We start from the raw sequence: 16,919 nt of genomic DNA on the forward strand, positions 1-16,919 counted from the left end.
CCGAGCCCAGAGTCGTCAACTAAGTCGAACTCCAAGATCGAGTCAGAGAGAAGTTGAACGTAGTATATACTTGATACCGTATACCGGCAGATTAAGGATATACACTGGGCTTACTCGAAGATCGAACTACGGTAGTACAGATTTTGCACGAAGTCCTTACCGCCGGGAGAGGTTACTATCCATGGGAGTGCAACGACCTACTCTCGTCGACTAAGAGTTTAGTAACAGAATTGAGGAGCCGAAGTCATTTGGTATAGACACCCATGTCTACCAGAAAGGAAGGCACTACGAAACGCCGGCGGTCGATTTAGAAAGATCGTCATCAGTCTCGAGCCTTACAACAAGATTGGAGATCAAGTGAAGGGAGCGATAAGATAGCAGATAAGGTAACCAGAACGACGGAACCAGGAACGGTTCACACAGACAAGTCCCGGTTCCGCCGGGCAGACTTCCTCAGTGGGTACAGATGAAAGGGGGTACTAGAGATCCCATGACCCTTCGATGAAGGAAGGTCACACAGAAAGAGGGGACAGAATGATGAGTCCACACGCTGCCCTCTGGCGGAGATAACAAAAGGGGATACCGTTTGGTTCCGCGGAAGCATATTCACGGAGGAACCTTGGGGTTTACGGAACACTCAAAATTCACGCGCTTCAACAGCGCATCAATAGACGCCCCCCTGTGCATAGTCGGCATGACACTGCTGGTACTTCTTTTGTCGCATTTCCTTCCTCTTTTGTCTCTCTGTTTCTTTGATATCTCCGCTCAGTCTCTGTATTTCTTTCGTTTGTATCACGCATATATTCGTCATCTATTTTATAGTCTTTGCTAGTCTTTGTCTTAAAACTCGTAGTCAAACATTGTGTACCATATAAATAGGCCCGTCGGACAGAAAAATCAGTAGACACCCCTTTGACTCGATTATATATCTTGTCCTGATCGACGTGGTCGTTCAGTAAGAAAAGAGGCAATCTCAGAGTTTTGAGTTAAGCGAGTCAAGTCGAGTTTCGAGTTTACAAGTTAATACACAAGTTCGAGTTTAAAACGAGTCAACAAGTGATCCCGCTGGGACGAGTTATCTGTATTTCGAGTGAATTCGAGTTTCGAGTCTAAGTCGCGTTAAAACCGAGTTGAGTGCCGAGTCGCGTGTCTCCCTTGTGTGTAGAGCACAACAAAATTATAAAAACTTGGTTTCATAAAGTCAAGAGCCTTTACAAAGCCCTAAAAAACCAAAAACCCGTTCTATACGAGTCTGAGAGTCTTCTCCTCGTTAGCTAAGTCTACTAGAACAACAACCCCGTCGAACTTGCGTGCCAACATACAGTTAGTACATAAAGGTCTTATAGATTCGACCGCCGGTCTTCATCTTCGTGTCACTTGTCTCACAACAAGTTCCACTTGATTCAGGACCGCTGGTTGTTTTCTTGCTCTTCTTTGTGCTTTCTGTGCTAGCCAGCACATCAACGGACACAGTTCATTAACGAACTGTGGACAGGGGATGTGTGGTGGAATGTACAGGTTAGGCTTGGTTCAATAATTATCTTCCTTCCCACCAGGTTGATAGGTCAATATAGAGCAAACTTCCTGAAGGGGCACTACCGTTCTGTATCATCCTCTATGCTGATAAGACCAAACTGTCCAGTATTGGTACCCAGAAAGGCTACCCTGTGTACACTCAATGCCCCAACCTACCAGCAGAGCTCAGAAATGGAGTGGGACTATGGTTGGTCTTTTACCAATTGTAAGTCTCAACAGCCCCCTTTCCGTACTGATGAGATTCATGGTATTTCTGGCAGGTAAAAGAAGATGCCGATAAATCGGGAAAGAAGATGTTTGTCGACTTCAAGTGTGTGGTCTGGCATACTGCCTTTGGTGTTCTACTCAAACTTCTGAAGGAGTACGCGCCCACGGGAGTTAGCATATTGTGTGGCGATGACATAGTCCGCCTCCTCATTCTGATAATTCTCATTCTATCAGCTGATCATGAAGAGCAGTAAGTTGTCTTGTTGTATTTCCCAACTGGTTGCAAACTTAGACTCTTCAATTGCAGATGTGTGATGGCAGCAGTTCGGGGATTTTGCAGCAGTTTCCCATGTCCTGTATGCCTTGTCCCACAAGATTGGCAGTATATGATGACCAAGAGGTATTCACTCCAAACGGTCGAGGAAATGCATGCAGAGTTTTTAGCTGCCTCTGCGGGCAATCACCAATCACGAGAGGACAATCTGAAGGCTATCGGTCTCCAAGGTATGTTGCTGGATCCTCCATCTTGTTATGTCGACTGACCCTAGGCAATGACAATGTTAGAATGTATTCTGGGACATCAAGCACACAGATATTTATGCTGGCCCTTTCATTCGACCGTCTACATGCCTACAATGGAGGCTTGTTCAGTGACCATCTCCTGGAAGAATTCCTGAAAATCCTAGATAGGAGTGAGCATAAGCATGGTGCATTGTTTGAGAAACAGTACATATACTCTGTTTTGCTGATCATACCTCCTAAGATCAACATTGAACTCGCACACTCAAGATTGGCCAACTTTCCGTGCTGGTGCGATCTAAATCATTTCAACAAGGTTGCGAGGTTCCGAGAGTTTACAGACGGGCGAAAGTATGAAGATCTCTCAAGGGTGAGTTGATCGACGCCTACAAGCTTTGTGATACTAAAACCAGATCGCAGGTCATTATCTTTGCATCACAAAATATCCTTCCTGTTGCTGACAGCAAATGCGGCTACCAACTCCTACGTCTCATGCACAGCTTTTGGAACTCGACATGTACGCGTTGCTGCACTGCCACACTGAGACCACTTTAGAGATGGGTCGACAGGAGCTGGTTACCTGGGATAAGGAACGCCAGGTCAGTGTAGCCCCTCTTAGACCTCACAAACACTTACACTCGACATTGTGCTCATAGGAATATGAGAAGGTTTCGGAGAAGCGTTGGAACTTTCCCAAAGCCCACTCACATATTCATCTATTTGATGATATACTGATGAAGGGCATGGCATCACTCGCAACATGATCACAAAGTTCTCAGAGGCAATGCACCATTGGCTCAAGGAATATTATGGGAGGATCAACTTTAAGAATGTTGACGGCCAGGTATAGTGTTTTGCTCAACCAATCTCAGTATATGAACTCTTTCTGATGTTACTGCATCTCTATAGATTTCTCAGCTACATGCATGGAGTCTTGTTGCACTGCTCATACGAGAGGCTATTGCCCGGGACAAAGCTGCTCGATTAGATGAAGAAGAGGCAAAGAAGGCGGAAGAGGAGCTGGGTGAGGATGTGACAGCAGGTACACAAATCCAGCCTGACTGAAATCTATCGTCTGTCCGTGGCTGAGAACACACTGTGACACTTCATAGTCGGCCATGTCACCTTAGAGGGGCCAGAGGTTCAGCACATTATCGCAGGATCATCTATCAAGAACATCACATTGTCAGACGTTGTAATGCACATCCCTAAAGATTACACGTCCACATTTAATGACTTGCGGAAGAAAATCTCCACAAGGCTAGCAACGGAATTGGGGCGCCCAGTCAATCTACATGGCGATCATAAAGTATGTCTTAGTTCATGGGTAGAATTTTTTGGAGCTAAAGGGATAACTAGTGAAGGACACGGGTAACCCGCGGGTAAATTTACCCCTACCCGTACCCGTACCCGAGCTTACCCGTACCCGCAACCCGACGGGTATTCTGCACAAAACGAGCCCAAGAACGTCCAAAACGGACCAAAAATGAGCGAGATATACTCAATTTACTTAAATCAAGCGTAACCCGCCCATTTTATGGCCGTTTTGGACGTTTTTGGGCTCGTTTTGAAGGGCGCGGGTATGGCAACCCTTACCCGTACCCGCACCCGCGCCTACCCGTACCCGTAACCTGCCGGGTATCGAAAACCCTTGTCCATCACTAGGGATAACCACCAGGTAACACTCTACTGGTACATCAAGGTCAACTATACCTCCTTTGAAGATTCAACTGTCACCACAGATTTTCTACGCATGAACAAAGAGTACCATGGTCAAGAGCAGTATGACAACACCTTGCTGAGCATCTACAATAGTGGATTGGTGTTTGTCCAACTTCTGGGAGTTATTGGAGTGGCGTTGGATGGTATCGAGCATCTGGTTGCACTTGCCATCCCCTATGATCAGCCATTGACTGGAACAGACCCTTCAATAAGGCATCAAGACCACGATCTGAGATTGCATCAATTCCGAAAACGAAAACGGTCAGACTCAGTGGTTGTTTTAGCAAGCACTATTGTTCGCGGAGCCTTACTCGTAGAAGACCACCTGGAGGAGATCGGGGACAAGTTACCTGCTCATTGACATTGTAGATACAGACATGTGGCTTCAGGCAAAGAAGACCTCATCCTTATTTAGAACAAAAGCGAGGCCATAATTTAATAAATAGAACTTGTTAATTAATCCCAACTGTTCATGCTGGTCGACACATTTATCACCCAATGAAAGTTCAGATGTTTGAGAGGATTCAGACGAGTGGTATTTCAGGGTTTAGGTAATTTGGACAGGAGGAAGATATTTAATGAAGGTCCAAGGATTCAGAGAGTCGTCAACAGTGGGGGCAAGCATGAAGCACAAATTTGAAAAAGCTGAGAGCAATGAGAAACGAAAGCAGGACAACACAAAAGCACGAAAGCAAGAGGACATGTATTCCGATGTTGAAAGAAACCAGGACTTTGGCTGGCACTAAGCTGGGGTACTAGGAGCAGGACATCAGCACTAATACTACATGTAAGAGTTGTGAGGGGAACACACAGGTGAATAGGACCATTCAAGTCAATACACTTGAATATAACATTTTCAATCTGCGCTGCCAACCCGCCATGATCGCTGACCTCTCTCTCAAACTGCTCGAGGAAGTCCAGGAAGGGGATTGTGATGTTGGTACTCGCTTCGTTATCAGCGGGGTGTGCAATTGAAGAGAATGTAGTTGGGGAGATAGGGGCCCACTCCACGACAGGTCGAAGGTGTTGAACAAGGTTATCCATGGTCCCATACTTGGCTAACGCAGCCTTGACAATGTGTCCCCTTGTATCTGTGGAGGCTGAGTACAATTGCTTGGATGTCTTTGACATTGCGTAGGAAGTTGGCAACACATTTTTCAGTGGGGAGGGGATTGTCTTGGGCCTCAGCTTCGATTGAGAGTCAAAGACAATAATTGACGTGCCCATCCTTGGCCTTGAAGGTGCGCTCGACAGCGTGCGCAACGGGGATGACTGGCACTACTGCCTTCGCTAGATGAAGGAGTGTTTTACTATACAGAAGCTCCACCCAGGTCGTGTCGGAAATGGGGATGGGGCTATTGAGTTGGATGACCATGACGGCAGGTGAAGAGGAAGATGGGGTCAGGTAGGAACAAGGAGGGAGTAGAAATCGAACGGTGACAAGGTATTAATACACCACAAGGCTGGGGTGGGGGCCTGCAAAGATAACAGTAACAAATACTTTTGATGGGAATGGTTAGTCCAAACTGGCGTTCTATTGTCATCACATCGCTCACCAAGTTCAGCATTTAATCTTCCTCCTAGCAGTACAAATGATAGTTTTCACCACTGTCATCTGGGAAGTTTTGTTTGGACGTATTGAGTGCCAGACCATTTGGCAGCCATTGAACATCTAGTCGAGATCTTTTTCCCAAGCCAGATTCAGAGCGTCACCTCGAAGCAATCTTGTCCATTTATATCGATACACGCGCTCCCACTACACTTGCCTCAAAAACCTCCTTTGTCCCCAACCGCCATAATTGATTCCTTGACGCCCTGACGCCGCTGCACACAGTGCTCACCACATAAATGGCACCTGTGCCTCCCTCGGGTTCCCAACCACAACCACCGCCAACCCAGAACGCAACAAGGGGAGACAGGTGTAACAGTACATCCTCTGGCGAAGAGGTGGGTTCCCTGATCCATTGTGATGTTTCTTTGTTGTAACTAACACCTTTGTACCGCAGAACATGCAGATGATGAATCAATCGATCCCTCCGCCTGCTAGTATGGAACTAGAGTCCCTTTCGGGTGATGGAACACATTATCAAGCCCTTGTATACCTCAAGTCACAAGCACCCTTTGATAATTGGCTACAACACCACTCCGACTTCGCGTCCGGTGGTGTGCAGGTCCTCATCCGACCCGACTTCACGTCCGTTGGAGTGGTGCTTTGACTCTCTCAAAACGCTGGAGGTGAGCTACCTCAGGCCCTAAAGGCAATTCGGTTTTGCTTCGGTTCTCATTGATTATTACAGATAGATAAAAATAGATTATACCAGCCCTGGATATGCACAAATTCTTTTTAGACCAACAATTCCTGGCCAGCTCGAACCTCCCTACGCCCGACAACTTCAAGCATGAACTCCCCACACCAGGAACCCAGGTCTCACCTCATGTCAGAACTCCCAACCCCTGGACGCCATCTCAATCTCGTCGCAGCCATTTTGAACACTAGTCAAGCGCAAACATGCAGTCTGCCAATGGTTGATTCGCTTGGCCTGCCGAGGGTTCCTCCACCTGTGCTTTGGTGTTTGCCGTTGATCCCTGTTTGTACAGGGCAGTACCTGCTTAGCGGTCATGCAGTTTTGGGCTGGTCCTAGATCCTCCACCAAGACTGGCAAACTTGTCATCTGGAATGACACTGGCACTGGTGAGTGACACGATAGCTGTATAGGGGTTGTTGTAATCTGAATGCTGGTTGTAGTATACCCCAAAGACCGTCATCTAAATCGCAATAGCGGGGATGAATGTTTGTGAGTATGGAAGCTTCCCTTATCAGAATTGGACCAATAACCATTACCTTTTCAGATTCAGACATAATATCTGGTATCAAGTGTATGGTGTCGGGCTTTGATGGAGGCAAATGAGAGCAGGGCATGTGCGTCAGTTGCAAGGTCGGTGCAGGTTAAGTTGGGTGGTGGCAGCCGCATTCAAACTTCGATCGCAATTCCACTTTAGGAACACCACAATCTGAATCATGTCATCAGTATTTGCCAACTCCTGTTTGCAAAAACGAAATCTGCACTGTTGACATACATCATAGTCTGCCGGTCCAGTCTGTTCCATTTTGTCTCAGTCTGCCACCACCTTTTAGGCGGTCCTTCAAGTCTCCCTGTCGTGTTCAATGTTGCTCACCCGTAGCAAGCTCGCTACCAATCACCTGCCATGTCTTTGCCATTGGAATACCGAGAAATTGACCTCAATTTGCACCAGCAAGATGGAATTAGCCCCGATTCACGACTGCCCCCAATTTACGAGGCTTTCAATCACCCACTACACCCTATGACCAATCCAGATCATACTTTCTTCGTTTGATTTCGCCTGACACCTGTGGTGATGGAGGAGTGGATGAGGTTCGAGAAGGATTTGGCAATTCCGGAAGGCTGTAGTGAGGTCCTCTGTCTTTGAGGTATGTTTCTCCCATTTTCAAATACACAATCTAAGCTGACACCATTTCAGGATTATTGGAGTTCGTTGCTGGGGATTATCTCTTTATCCGCGATGAAATGGGCACGAACGAACCTATGGACGACGTAGTGGCAGCTTGGGTTGTCGGGAAGTAAGTTGAGGTCTTGTCTCCGGCATTTGACCATAGGCCAATCACAGTTTTTTGCTAACGAATCTCTAAATTCTAGGGAACGCCAGGCCACCACCACTTGTAATAAGCTGTATGAAGCTGCGACACTCGCGTTAGGTCCAAGGGCTCCCCACTCCTGCACCCGCCTCCGCTTACACAGCATGTCCAATCCGCTCACCTCTTCACACCACTTGGGAATTGGAGGGCACATCTGATCCTCAGCGCTCAGAACAGATGCCTCCTAACTCCCAATCAACTCTCCTTATTCCCCCTCACCCTAATACCACCGGCACTCTCGATCTCACAATGAACAACGAAACCCTTATCCAACTGCTGCAGGAGCAGCAACACACCACTCAATGCATCCAGCAGGCCCTTGACAAGCTCACCAACAAGACCGCTTCTACGTGAAGCCCCATCAAGGAACCCAAACTGTTCAAAGGGCACCCAGCTGATACCCATCGTTTCCTGCAGTACTTTTCCAACTGGGCCTCTGCCAACCCCGAGTTGAAGGGAGATGGCAAGAGGTGGATCTCGGCAGCACTTTCCTATTTCCAGGGAAACACCGCTTCTTGGGCAGTCCGGTATCTTGATCAGACTTGCCAAGCATGAAGCTACCACCACTTTCGGTAAAAGTTTCCGAATCCTAGGAAGGATCGTACTTGTTTCACCGTTGTGGGGGTGGGCCATTCAGCCATCCCCTTGACCTTTTCTGGGTCCATCATGATCTTGTCGTGTTCTATGATCATGCCAAGGTATTCAATTCGTGTCTGGGTGAATTGACACTTTTCGGCTTTGAGGAATAGGTCGTTGTCCCTGAGTTTCTTGAGAACGATTTTAGTCATGTGTTCCGATTCTTCGATGGTATCTGCAGGGATCAATATATCATCCATGTAGATGATCACAAGCCTCCCATCAATTTCAACGATGAAGATGTGATCCATCATCCTTTGGAACGTTGCGGGTGAGTTACAGAGTCCGAAGAACATGACTAGTGGTTCGAAGAGCCCTTTCTTGGTTTTGAATGCAGCTTTCCATTCATCTCCCGCTTTGATGTGCACATTGTTGTATCCCTATTATCGTTTTCCCTTCACCCGGTCCATGATGTCGGATATTAGAGGTAACGGGTAAGCGTCTTTCACTGTCCATTCATTGAGATATCTGTAGTCTTGGCATGGGCGTTTCTTTCCCATCTTTCTTTGGCACGAAGAACATGGGTGATGCCATTGGTGATTTTGAGTGACGGATATACCCTTTTGCTAGGTTTTCATCAATGAATTTAGTGAGTTCTTCCTCTTCGGTGGGCGTGAGATTGTAGATGGGGAATGATCTGGGTTTGAAGCCTTCCTTGAGGTTGATTGCGTGATCCCACTCCTTCCTTTCCAGGAATCAGTTTGATGCTTTTTCGGAAAAGACACTCAACAATTCATGAAAAGCATGGGGAATTTTGAGTTTGAGATCCTCTTCAAGAGGTGGTTCATAGTCAGTGTCTTTTTCCTCGGTGCTGGTTACGTTGAGCCACTTCTCGTTGATTTCCTTTGTGGCTTTTCCATCGATGAAAGCGAGGAGAAGGTCTTGGTTGTCTTGTTCCATGGTCGGAGATATAGTGTTCCTCCATTTGACCTCTCCTCGTTTCCAATTGATATCGGGGTTCTCGTTCTGTAACCAAGGCATCCCGAAGATAAAGTCCCATTTTCCTAATCCTGTGACATAGATAGTGTATTTTTGTAGTCGTCCATTGATGTTGATGGTGGGTTCAACCGTCTGTGAGATGGTTCCTTGTTTGTTTGCAGTTCCATCTATAGGTCATCTGCTCTGCTGTCAATTAGCACCGTTGTGTCGATGCCACTATCGGGTATTTCAATTGGTAAGATGATTGATCGTTTGTTTCGGGTGGTGATCGTCGCTGTTCCAATCGACAATTCAGGGACGATCTCCATCAACCTTAAGATGTCCCCTATGAAAAATCCTCCTCGGATCCTTCGCCCTTTGTTGTGGCTCGAATGTTTGAGCTTCCTGAGTCAGGGTGTTTGGGGCAAGCTCGTGTTGTGTGTCCTAGCTGTCGACAGATTCCGCATTTGGCTTTTGGACAGGCTCGCACCGGATGTCCCTTTTCTTTGCAGATGAAGCATTTCCCATGTGTGCCGGATGATTGCTTGGTTTGGATGGCATCAACATCCATGGCATCAGGGTCTTTCTCCTCTCGTTTTGCTGTTTGTGGGGCGTCTCTGTAGACCACCTTGACCTTCTGTTGTGGGTCATTACGATATTCCCGTTCAGTTCGCCACTCTCTATCCACTTCCATGGCGGCATCCTTCTATTCTTGGAGAGTGGGTGGAACTTTCTTTTGTTCCGCAGGCCTGGCAGTGAATTGGGTGGCGACTCTTAGTCGGAGTTCAGGATTTAACCCACCCTTGTATTGATCCAGGGCCCATTCATCGCCGTATCCGGCGGCTTCCGGTGGCTTCTGCGTAGCTGTTGAACATTCCTGTGTACTAATCACAAGTGTTCTTTCCCATGTGAAGTTGCTTGAGTTGCTTCTTTGCAGTTTCCTTGTTTGGGAGTAGGCAGAAGTATTTTCGGAATTTGATTGATGAAGTCATCCCCATGATTGGTAGTACCCTTCCGGATCTGTGAAGCTTGGGTCCGTCTTTCTGGGCTTCCTTCGCCTCGAGCCACTTTCGGGTTTTGTCTTTCTCTGTTTCGTTCACTAGTGCGACAATGTATCGTATTCTTGCAGTGGCTTCATACTCATTTTTGCTATCCAGGTATGTTTCCACCGCTTCGGATGAAGGTTTCGACATCTTCTGCTTTTCCAGAGAATTTGGGCGGTTTGGGAATATCCAACTTCGGTTTGGATTCTTCCCTTGTTTTTCAGGCTTTTTCCAGAGTAAGGAAGTCGTCGTACTTCTTTAGCATCTCTTCTAAGCCAGTTGCCATTTTTGTGGTGCCATCATTGATTCCTTCAACATGAGGTGCGGTTTTCATGAGGGTTTCGCTGATTGCGATAATGGCTTTATTGGCTAGTCCCCAGATCTGGTATAGGATTGCTCCTACTCCTATCAGGAAGACTATGGTTTATAGCGGGCCTTGGAGGTTTGAGATTTTCTGTTATGGACTATATGTGATACAAGCACGTGTCGTCCAGTACTCAGCGACTTTGTGGTCGATGAATCAACTTGTGACTACGTCAAGGGTTCTTCGCCTATAGCTTTGTGAACCTTGGGCTAGACTTTGAGCGATAATAATGGGTGTTTGTATTTGCACTGAGCCTGGTAATAGATTTGTAGAACAATTAAGAACGAAGTAAGGAAACTAACTAAGAGAACTAGAGAGTTTATATACTAGGAGACATGTGGTAACCATGAGGCATAGTCCTCATGGTTAACATGCGTATTCTGCGGAATGTATGTAAGTTTCGTTGTGTTTTTAATAAGTATCAGTCAGCCATCAACAATGCGCAGTAAATATGAGTAAGACGACGAGTTGAAATGAAAAACATAAGGTAAGAGTGAGGCGAGTATAGTAATATGGTATAGTAAGCATATATGTTTCGAAGAAGGGATCCCTGATGAGGATGCTCAACCACCTCGAAAGGAACTGCCATCGGGAGATGCCATCATCGAACAAATCGATGCCAACTCAGACTCCCCTGCTCCCACCGCCTCTGATGACATTCCTCAACCCACTCCCGATCTCGACGCAAGCGAGCCGCCCCTCTGCCGCATTCGCGCTAACCGAGTGACCTGGCAGTGGGTTCGCAAAGGATTGATCGAGGATACAGGAGACGAACTTTGGTGCACCGCTGGTTTCACGTACTCCCAACAGATTGTTGAGAAGGCCAAGCCCCAGAAGTCGTTTGAAGAGATGGTTCCTCCCCACTATCGACATGTGTCCGTCTTCTCTGAATCTGAATCACATCGCCTCCCTGAACACAAGCCTTGGGATCACGCAATCAACCTCATTGCTGGACCAGCCACCATGCACACCAAAGTCTATCCCATGTCCCAGAATGAGCAAGAAGAGCTGAACCAGTTCCTTGAAGAGAATCTTAAGAAAGGCTACATTCGACCGTCCAAATCGCCCCTTGCTTCCCCGGTCTTCTTTGTCAAGAAGAAGGATAAACTCTGCTTTGTCCAGGACTACCGGAAGCTCAATGAGATCACGGTGAAGAACCGATACCTCCTCCCCCTCGTCTCCGACATTGTTAACTGACTCCGCAGCGCAAAGTATTTCACCAAGTTCGACGTTCGCTGGAGTTATCAAAGGAGAGGAATGGAAGGCCATGTTTGCCACCAACCAAGGGCTCTTCGAACCAACTCCCCGGCAACGTTTCAGCTCATGAACTCAATATTCTCCAACCTCATCGCTTCAGAAAAGGTTGCAGTTTACTTGGACGACATTCCCATCTTCACAGCAACAGTCGAAGAACACCGACAGGTCGTGCATGAACCGTTCGAGATCGTCACTGATCACTCCAACCTTGAATACTGGCGCACAACACAAGACCTCAGTCGACGACAGGCCCGATGGTCCCTCTACCTCCCATTTCAACTTCACACTCACCTATCGCCCCGGAAAGGCCAACACCCAAGCTGATGCCCTGTCACACCTCAACACTCATCAGGTTTCAGATGCAGAGGATAACAAGAAACAGGTCGTCCTCAAGCTGGAACTGTTCACCAAACTTGCAGCTGCTAGGTAGTCTGCTCTGTTCCTCAGCTTGACCTCTCTGTCAATACACTGGCATAGCCTTCTGGTTCACCAAGTCGCTCATTGCTCTCACTTCCTTTCTCGCTCTCCGCTCCCTGCCGCTCTTGCTCTGGTTGGTTTGGTTTGGTTTAGTGTTTGCTCTTCGCGACATCGGCGCTGTGACACTTGTGCTATGGATTCCATTTGTGTCAACAATGATAAAATTGTGCTTGAGGTTGTCCAGAAGAGAGCATGGGCATGGGTTCCTTCCCATCATGCCCAAGCTGGATGAATGGCCTTCCAGGCAAAGTTGAGATGTTGTGTCGAACGAAATAACTGCCATTATGTTGCCACACCACCCAGTGAGTCGGAAAATGCATGTGATTGCGGACAAAGCATTGGGGCCAAGTCAGGGTGTAGTGCCAGTACTCCTGACATCATATTGTGCACATGGCTCCATCCTTGCCACACAAGCATGGTTCCCTGAGACGTCGAGCTGCATAGTCTTGGATGAGAAGGTGTGATAACTTCTCTTTATGCTAAGAGAATTGTTCCAGTATCATTTGCTTTGGCAGCACTTGTGTGGGCTTTGGAATTTCTGAGGACGTGGTATGCCCCATTGCCAAGAGTGTTGCAACATGCAGAAGTGGAGGCAGCGGACCTAGGTAGAAGGGGGACAGGTTGGGTGAATAGACTCTGCTATGCTGCCTTGTACGTGACCTGGCCATTCTGGATATACTGTGAAGTATTGGAGGTTGACACTGTGCTGTATGCAGCAATGGCAGCGGCAGCCCTCACTCTTCAACTGTTGTCTCGAATATTATGTGATGGGTCAGGGAGGAAGGGACAAGGGCTAGCTAGATCAACAGGAAGATGATAAATGTTTGGGGTACTGAGACAGCGATGGCAAAGCCCAGGTTCTGATACGAGCAACAGGATGTGGAATGGAACATGCATGTAGTCACAGCCAGATAGTGTGGCAAGATACAAATATAGGAATAAAAGAGGGGAGAGTTAAGATGATACAATGGGTAGGTGATACTTGTTATGCTAAGGTACGAGGTATGACAGGGGCACAGCCAAAATGAAGAAGAAATTGAGACGTGTAAAATGTGTAGCTGCCGTTTCAATTGTTTGATCTGTGCATCTCAACACTGCCCGGACAATGAAGTGAAAGAAGGCGAAGGAGTCACAGACCACAAACTGAAGAGTCGATGAAGGTGCAAAAGCTGTGGAAGTTGATTGGTGGGGTTCGAGCTTGCCAGACCCTGCGATACCTGCAGGAAGTCGACAACGAGAGGGTGCTGGCGGGTGCTGTCATAAGCTCGAGATGAAAGCTGAGTTCCGACAACTCCCATAACACCTCCTTCACTTTCAGTTCTGTGAGGTCCACATCTTCCACAGGGACACCTCTGAATATCGGGGAAGAGGAGAGAAGGGCGTCAAAGACTGGCAACAGAAGTATACATGCGTCCAGGTGTTCAATTGCCATCAAACGGTCTGCCACAGCCTTTGATATTGATGGGCACAGCCCAATGTGGCATAGCCCCTTCAAACCCATCCTAGGAGGTTATACTTCCCTCCTACTCCTGCTTTGAACAAGACCATATAGCTCAGTGGTTAGAGCATCCCTCATGTGTAGAGGAGGTCTCTGTGGTCACTCTTTAAATGCCATCACACTCATGCTCCCCAAGGACGACAATTGCTGCAGAGCATGATGACACCATCATCTCCTCTGTTCAACGCTTATCTGTGGCCTTGCCCATGAAGATGGTTGGTGATCTTGGTACTATTTCCTTGAGAACCAGCGAGTCTTGGGGTACGAGTAGAGTTGCCACTGAATCGATACGAACAGTCGGGAGTTTAGAAGGAGGGCGGATGAACCAAACAGGAATCCCCACCCAGTAAAATGTTTGGACAACAAGGGGATCAAATGTGAAGGCACCTAGGACTTTTTCAATTTGACGGGAAGGAGGCTTGAGGCTGTCAGGCATGTAAAGTTGATGAGATTTGAAAGTGTGATGACAGACGATATGATGGTCGATGAAGTTCCCATTCAGCCATGTGCGAATGTTTGAATGGTCGATAGTCGAGGTGCTTCATGCGTCCATGGTGCTCTGGGTTCTTGCTGACTGTCACAGCGCTGGCGTTGTCGGCGAGTGGGAGTGGTGATGGGGTAGCCAAGCTCCCCCATCAACAGCCTGAATATACTCCGCTTCACATGTGGAGAGCGCAACAACAGGCTGGAGCTTGGTGCCCTGAAGGAAGCGGAACAGGTGCTTCACACCAGCCCAGTGCTTGAGGCCTGGGTTCGAGTTGAACCGGGTAAGGTAGCTGACGGCGTGGGCGATGTCTGGACGAGTCATAGTGGCGAGGTACTGCAGGGAACCGACGGCAGCGAGATAGGGAACGTTGCGCATCTCCTCGACTTCAGCCTGGGGCGAAAACCTCGGTGAAGTCGATGCCAGGACGCTGGGAGTAGCCTTTGGCGACGAGACGCTTGTAGCGCTCAATGGTGCCATCGGGGTTGAACTTGATCTTGAATACCCATCCACAGGGCAAGGCCTTGACTCCTGGAGGCAAATCCGTTGTAGTCCAAGTGCCGTTGGCTAGCAGCGTCTGTATCTCCTCGATGGCTGCTTTCCGCCACTTGTCTGCGTTGGGACCGCTCATAGCATGCACCCAATTGCGCGGATCGCCTGAGACAAGACCTGCAAACTCGATTGTGACCCATCCAGCAGCCTCGTCTTCATCATCCTCTTCGTCGTCGCTCGGAATGGCCGGTGTGGGCTCTCTGACCTTCCACCACTCGCCTGGGGGACGTCGGATGCGTGGTGCACGACGCTGAGCGAGGGGAGGCGTAGGAGGCGGCGGAGTTGGTTCAGGGAGTGGCGCCTGAGGTGGAGGCGGCGTTTGAGGAGGGGTCTCTGGTTCAGGAGAAGCAGGCACAGGTGCAGGCGCAGGCGCAGGGACAGCAGGGGCCACTGGTGGAGCGTCACACTCCCCCAGTTCCTCATCACCGAGGGGGAGAGGAACTCGCACCACAGGCGGAGGTGAGGGAGGAACAGCAGGCGGTACAACAGTGGACGTCGATGGGGAGGCTCTGGACAGGCCAGGGAAGTAGCGCTCATCGAAGATGGCTCGTTCTGAGATGACGAACTTCTTGGTGGTGGGGTTGTAGAAGCGCCAGCCCTTGTAGCCAGGCGGATAACCCACAAAGATGCACTTTTGCGCGTGCGGCTGAATCGATTTCCGCTGGTGCTTCTGCACAAACACATAGGCCGTGCACCCAAACACCCTGATCATGCTGAGATCCGGCTTGCCCTTGTACCACGCCTCGTAAGGCGTCATGCCAGGAAGTGAAGCAGTGGGCAGGCAGTTCCAGATCTTGATCTGAGTCGCCAGGGCCTCACCCCAGAACGAAGGAGGCAGCTTTGACTCGGAAAGCACCTTGATGTCTTCGTTCATCGTCCTGTTCGCTCGCTCTGCATCTCCGTTCTGCTGGGGTCTGTTGCGCGTCGTATGGCGTCGCTCGATGCCGCAGTCGTCCGTAAACTTGCGAAATGCGTTGGACATGTACTCCCCGCCCTTGTCGTCATGCAAACACTTGATCTTTGCGCCCAACTGGGTCTCTGCCCATGCCTTGTATCTCCGGAATGCGTCGAAAGCGTCGCTCTTGCGCTTGAGAGGCACAGCAACGCGGAAACGAGTGCAGTCGTCGATGAAGGTGATCCAGTAGCGGTATCCCTCGCGAGTAGGGACCTCCTTGGGGCCGTGCAAGTCAGAATGGACGAGATCGAGCGGAGCGGAAGCGCGGTTGCCTGTGGAGGGAAAGGAGCCAGACTGGAGCTTGCCATCGATGCAGGGCTCGCAGACCGGGTCAGGCTTCGCGGTAGAGATGGTAGGAATGCCAGTCGCCATCTTGTTGTCCAGCAAACGCTTGATATCAGCGTGGTTGTGGTGAATGAGACGACGATGGAGCAGTTCAAGGGTGACAGGAACAGTGGAAGCGACAGAGGCTGCTTCCACAGAGGCTGCAGTGGTGCCATCGAGCGTTGCAGAGTTGTCGCGCTTCTTGCGACCCTTGACAGACGTTATCCCTGGCGTTGGCCTGGGCACGGCTGTAAGCATGGCAGGTGGCGACGACGTGGTTGTTCATGCCGCAGAAGTCGCAGGAGAGGGGTGTCGAAGCGCAATGGGCTAGAGCGGCGGTGGAGGCGTCATTTGCGCGACGACGGCGCTGGGCTTCTTCAGCAATGAAGGCCTGACGGATGGTTTCGCTGTCGAGCTTGTCCAGGAGCAGAAGAGACGAGGTGAAGGCGCTGAACTCATCCGGAAGGGCTCGAATGAGTGCCATCGCGGTCAGCTCGTTGTCCAGCTTGTCCAGGGTGAAGTCGGCCGGCCGGAGGTCCTTGATGAGCTTCATGACGTCGTCCACACGGTTCATGAGGGCCTGGAGGGACTCGTCTTCGCGTTTCCGGATGGAGAAGAGGTCGTCGTAGGCGTTGAAGCGTGTGCCAGTCTTCTGCTGCATGTGGGCATTACGCAGCAGCGTCCACATCTTGCAGGGATCGTCCCTGTGCGAAGAAACATGGATCTTCTGACTGTCCTCCAGCATAAGCCA

General features: G+C 49.1%; 4 protein-coding genes across 4 annotated transcripts; 2 read left to right on the plus strand and 2 right to left on the minus strand.

The window, feature by feature from the left end:
- Positions 1–1,678: 1,678 nt before the first annotated feature.
- On the plus strand, positions 1,679–4,345 carry CC1G_12928 (hypothetical protein; the record flags this gene model as incomplete). Its single annotated transcript, XM_001831487.2, has 9 exons — positions 1,679–1,741; positions 1,797–1,993; positions 2,051–2,247; positions 2,292–2,632; positions 2,683–2,779; positions 3,003–3,106; positions 3,172–3,304; positions 3,375–3,571; positions 3,941–4,345. 9 exons carry the CDS (start codon positions 1,679–1,681, stop codon positions 4,343–4,345), a joined length of 1,734 nt encoding a protein of 577 aa, XP_001831539.2.
- A 381-nt stretch (positions 4,346–4,726) lies between these two features.
- Positions 4,727–5,115, minus strand: CC1G_14864 (hypothetical protein; the record flags this gene model as incomplete). Its single annotated transcript, XM_002910841.1, has 2 exons — positions 4,727–4,739; positions 4,796–5,115. The coding sequence occupies 2 exons, from the start codon at positions 5,113–5,115 to the stop codon at positions 4,727–4,729; spliced, it is 333 nt and encodes a 110-aa protein (XP_002910887.1).
- A 717-nt stretch (positions 5,116–5,832) lies between these two features.
- Positions 5,833–6,285, plus strand: CC1G_12902 (hypothetical protein; the record flags this gene model as incomplete). The annotated part of the gene is made up of 3 exons (XM_001831488.2): positions 5,833–5,931; positions 5,991–6,178; positions 6,282–6,285. 3 exons carry the CDS (start codon positions 5,833–5,835, stop codon positions 6,283–6,285), a joined length of 291 nt encoding a protein of 96 aa, XP_001831540.2.
- A 3,635-nt stretch (positions 6,286–9,920) lies between these two features.
- Positions 9,921–10,407, minus strand: CC1G_12906 (hypothetical protein; the record flags this gene model as incomplete). The annotated part of the gene is made up of 2 exons (XM_001831492.2): positions 9,921–10,078; positions 10,107–10,407. The coding sequence occupies 2 exons, from the start codon at positions 10,405–10,407 to the stop codon at positions 9,921–9,923; spliced, it is 459 nt and encodes a 152-aa protein (XP_001831544.2).
- Between the last annotated feature and the right edge of the window lie 6,512 nt (positions 10,408–16,919).

Source organism: Coprinopsis cinerea (genome assembly GCF_000182895.1).
Source record: "Coprinopsis cinerea okayama7#130 chromosome 7 map unlocalized cont3.7, whole genome shotgun sequence".
Taxonomy (NCBI): Eukaryota; Fungi; Basidiomycota; class Agaricomycetes; order Agaricales; family Psathyrellaceae; genus Coprinopsis; species Coprinopsis cinerea.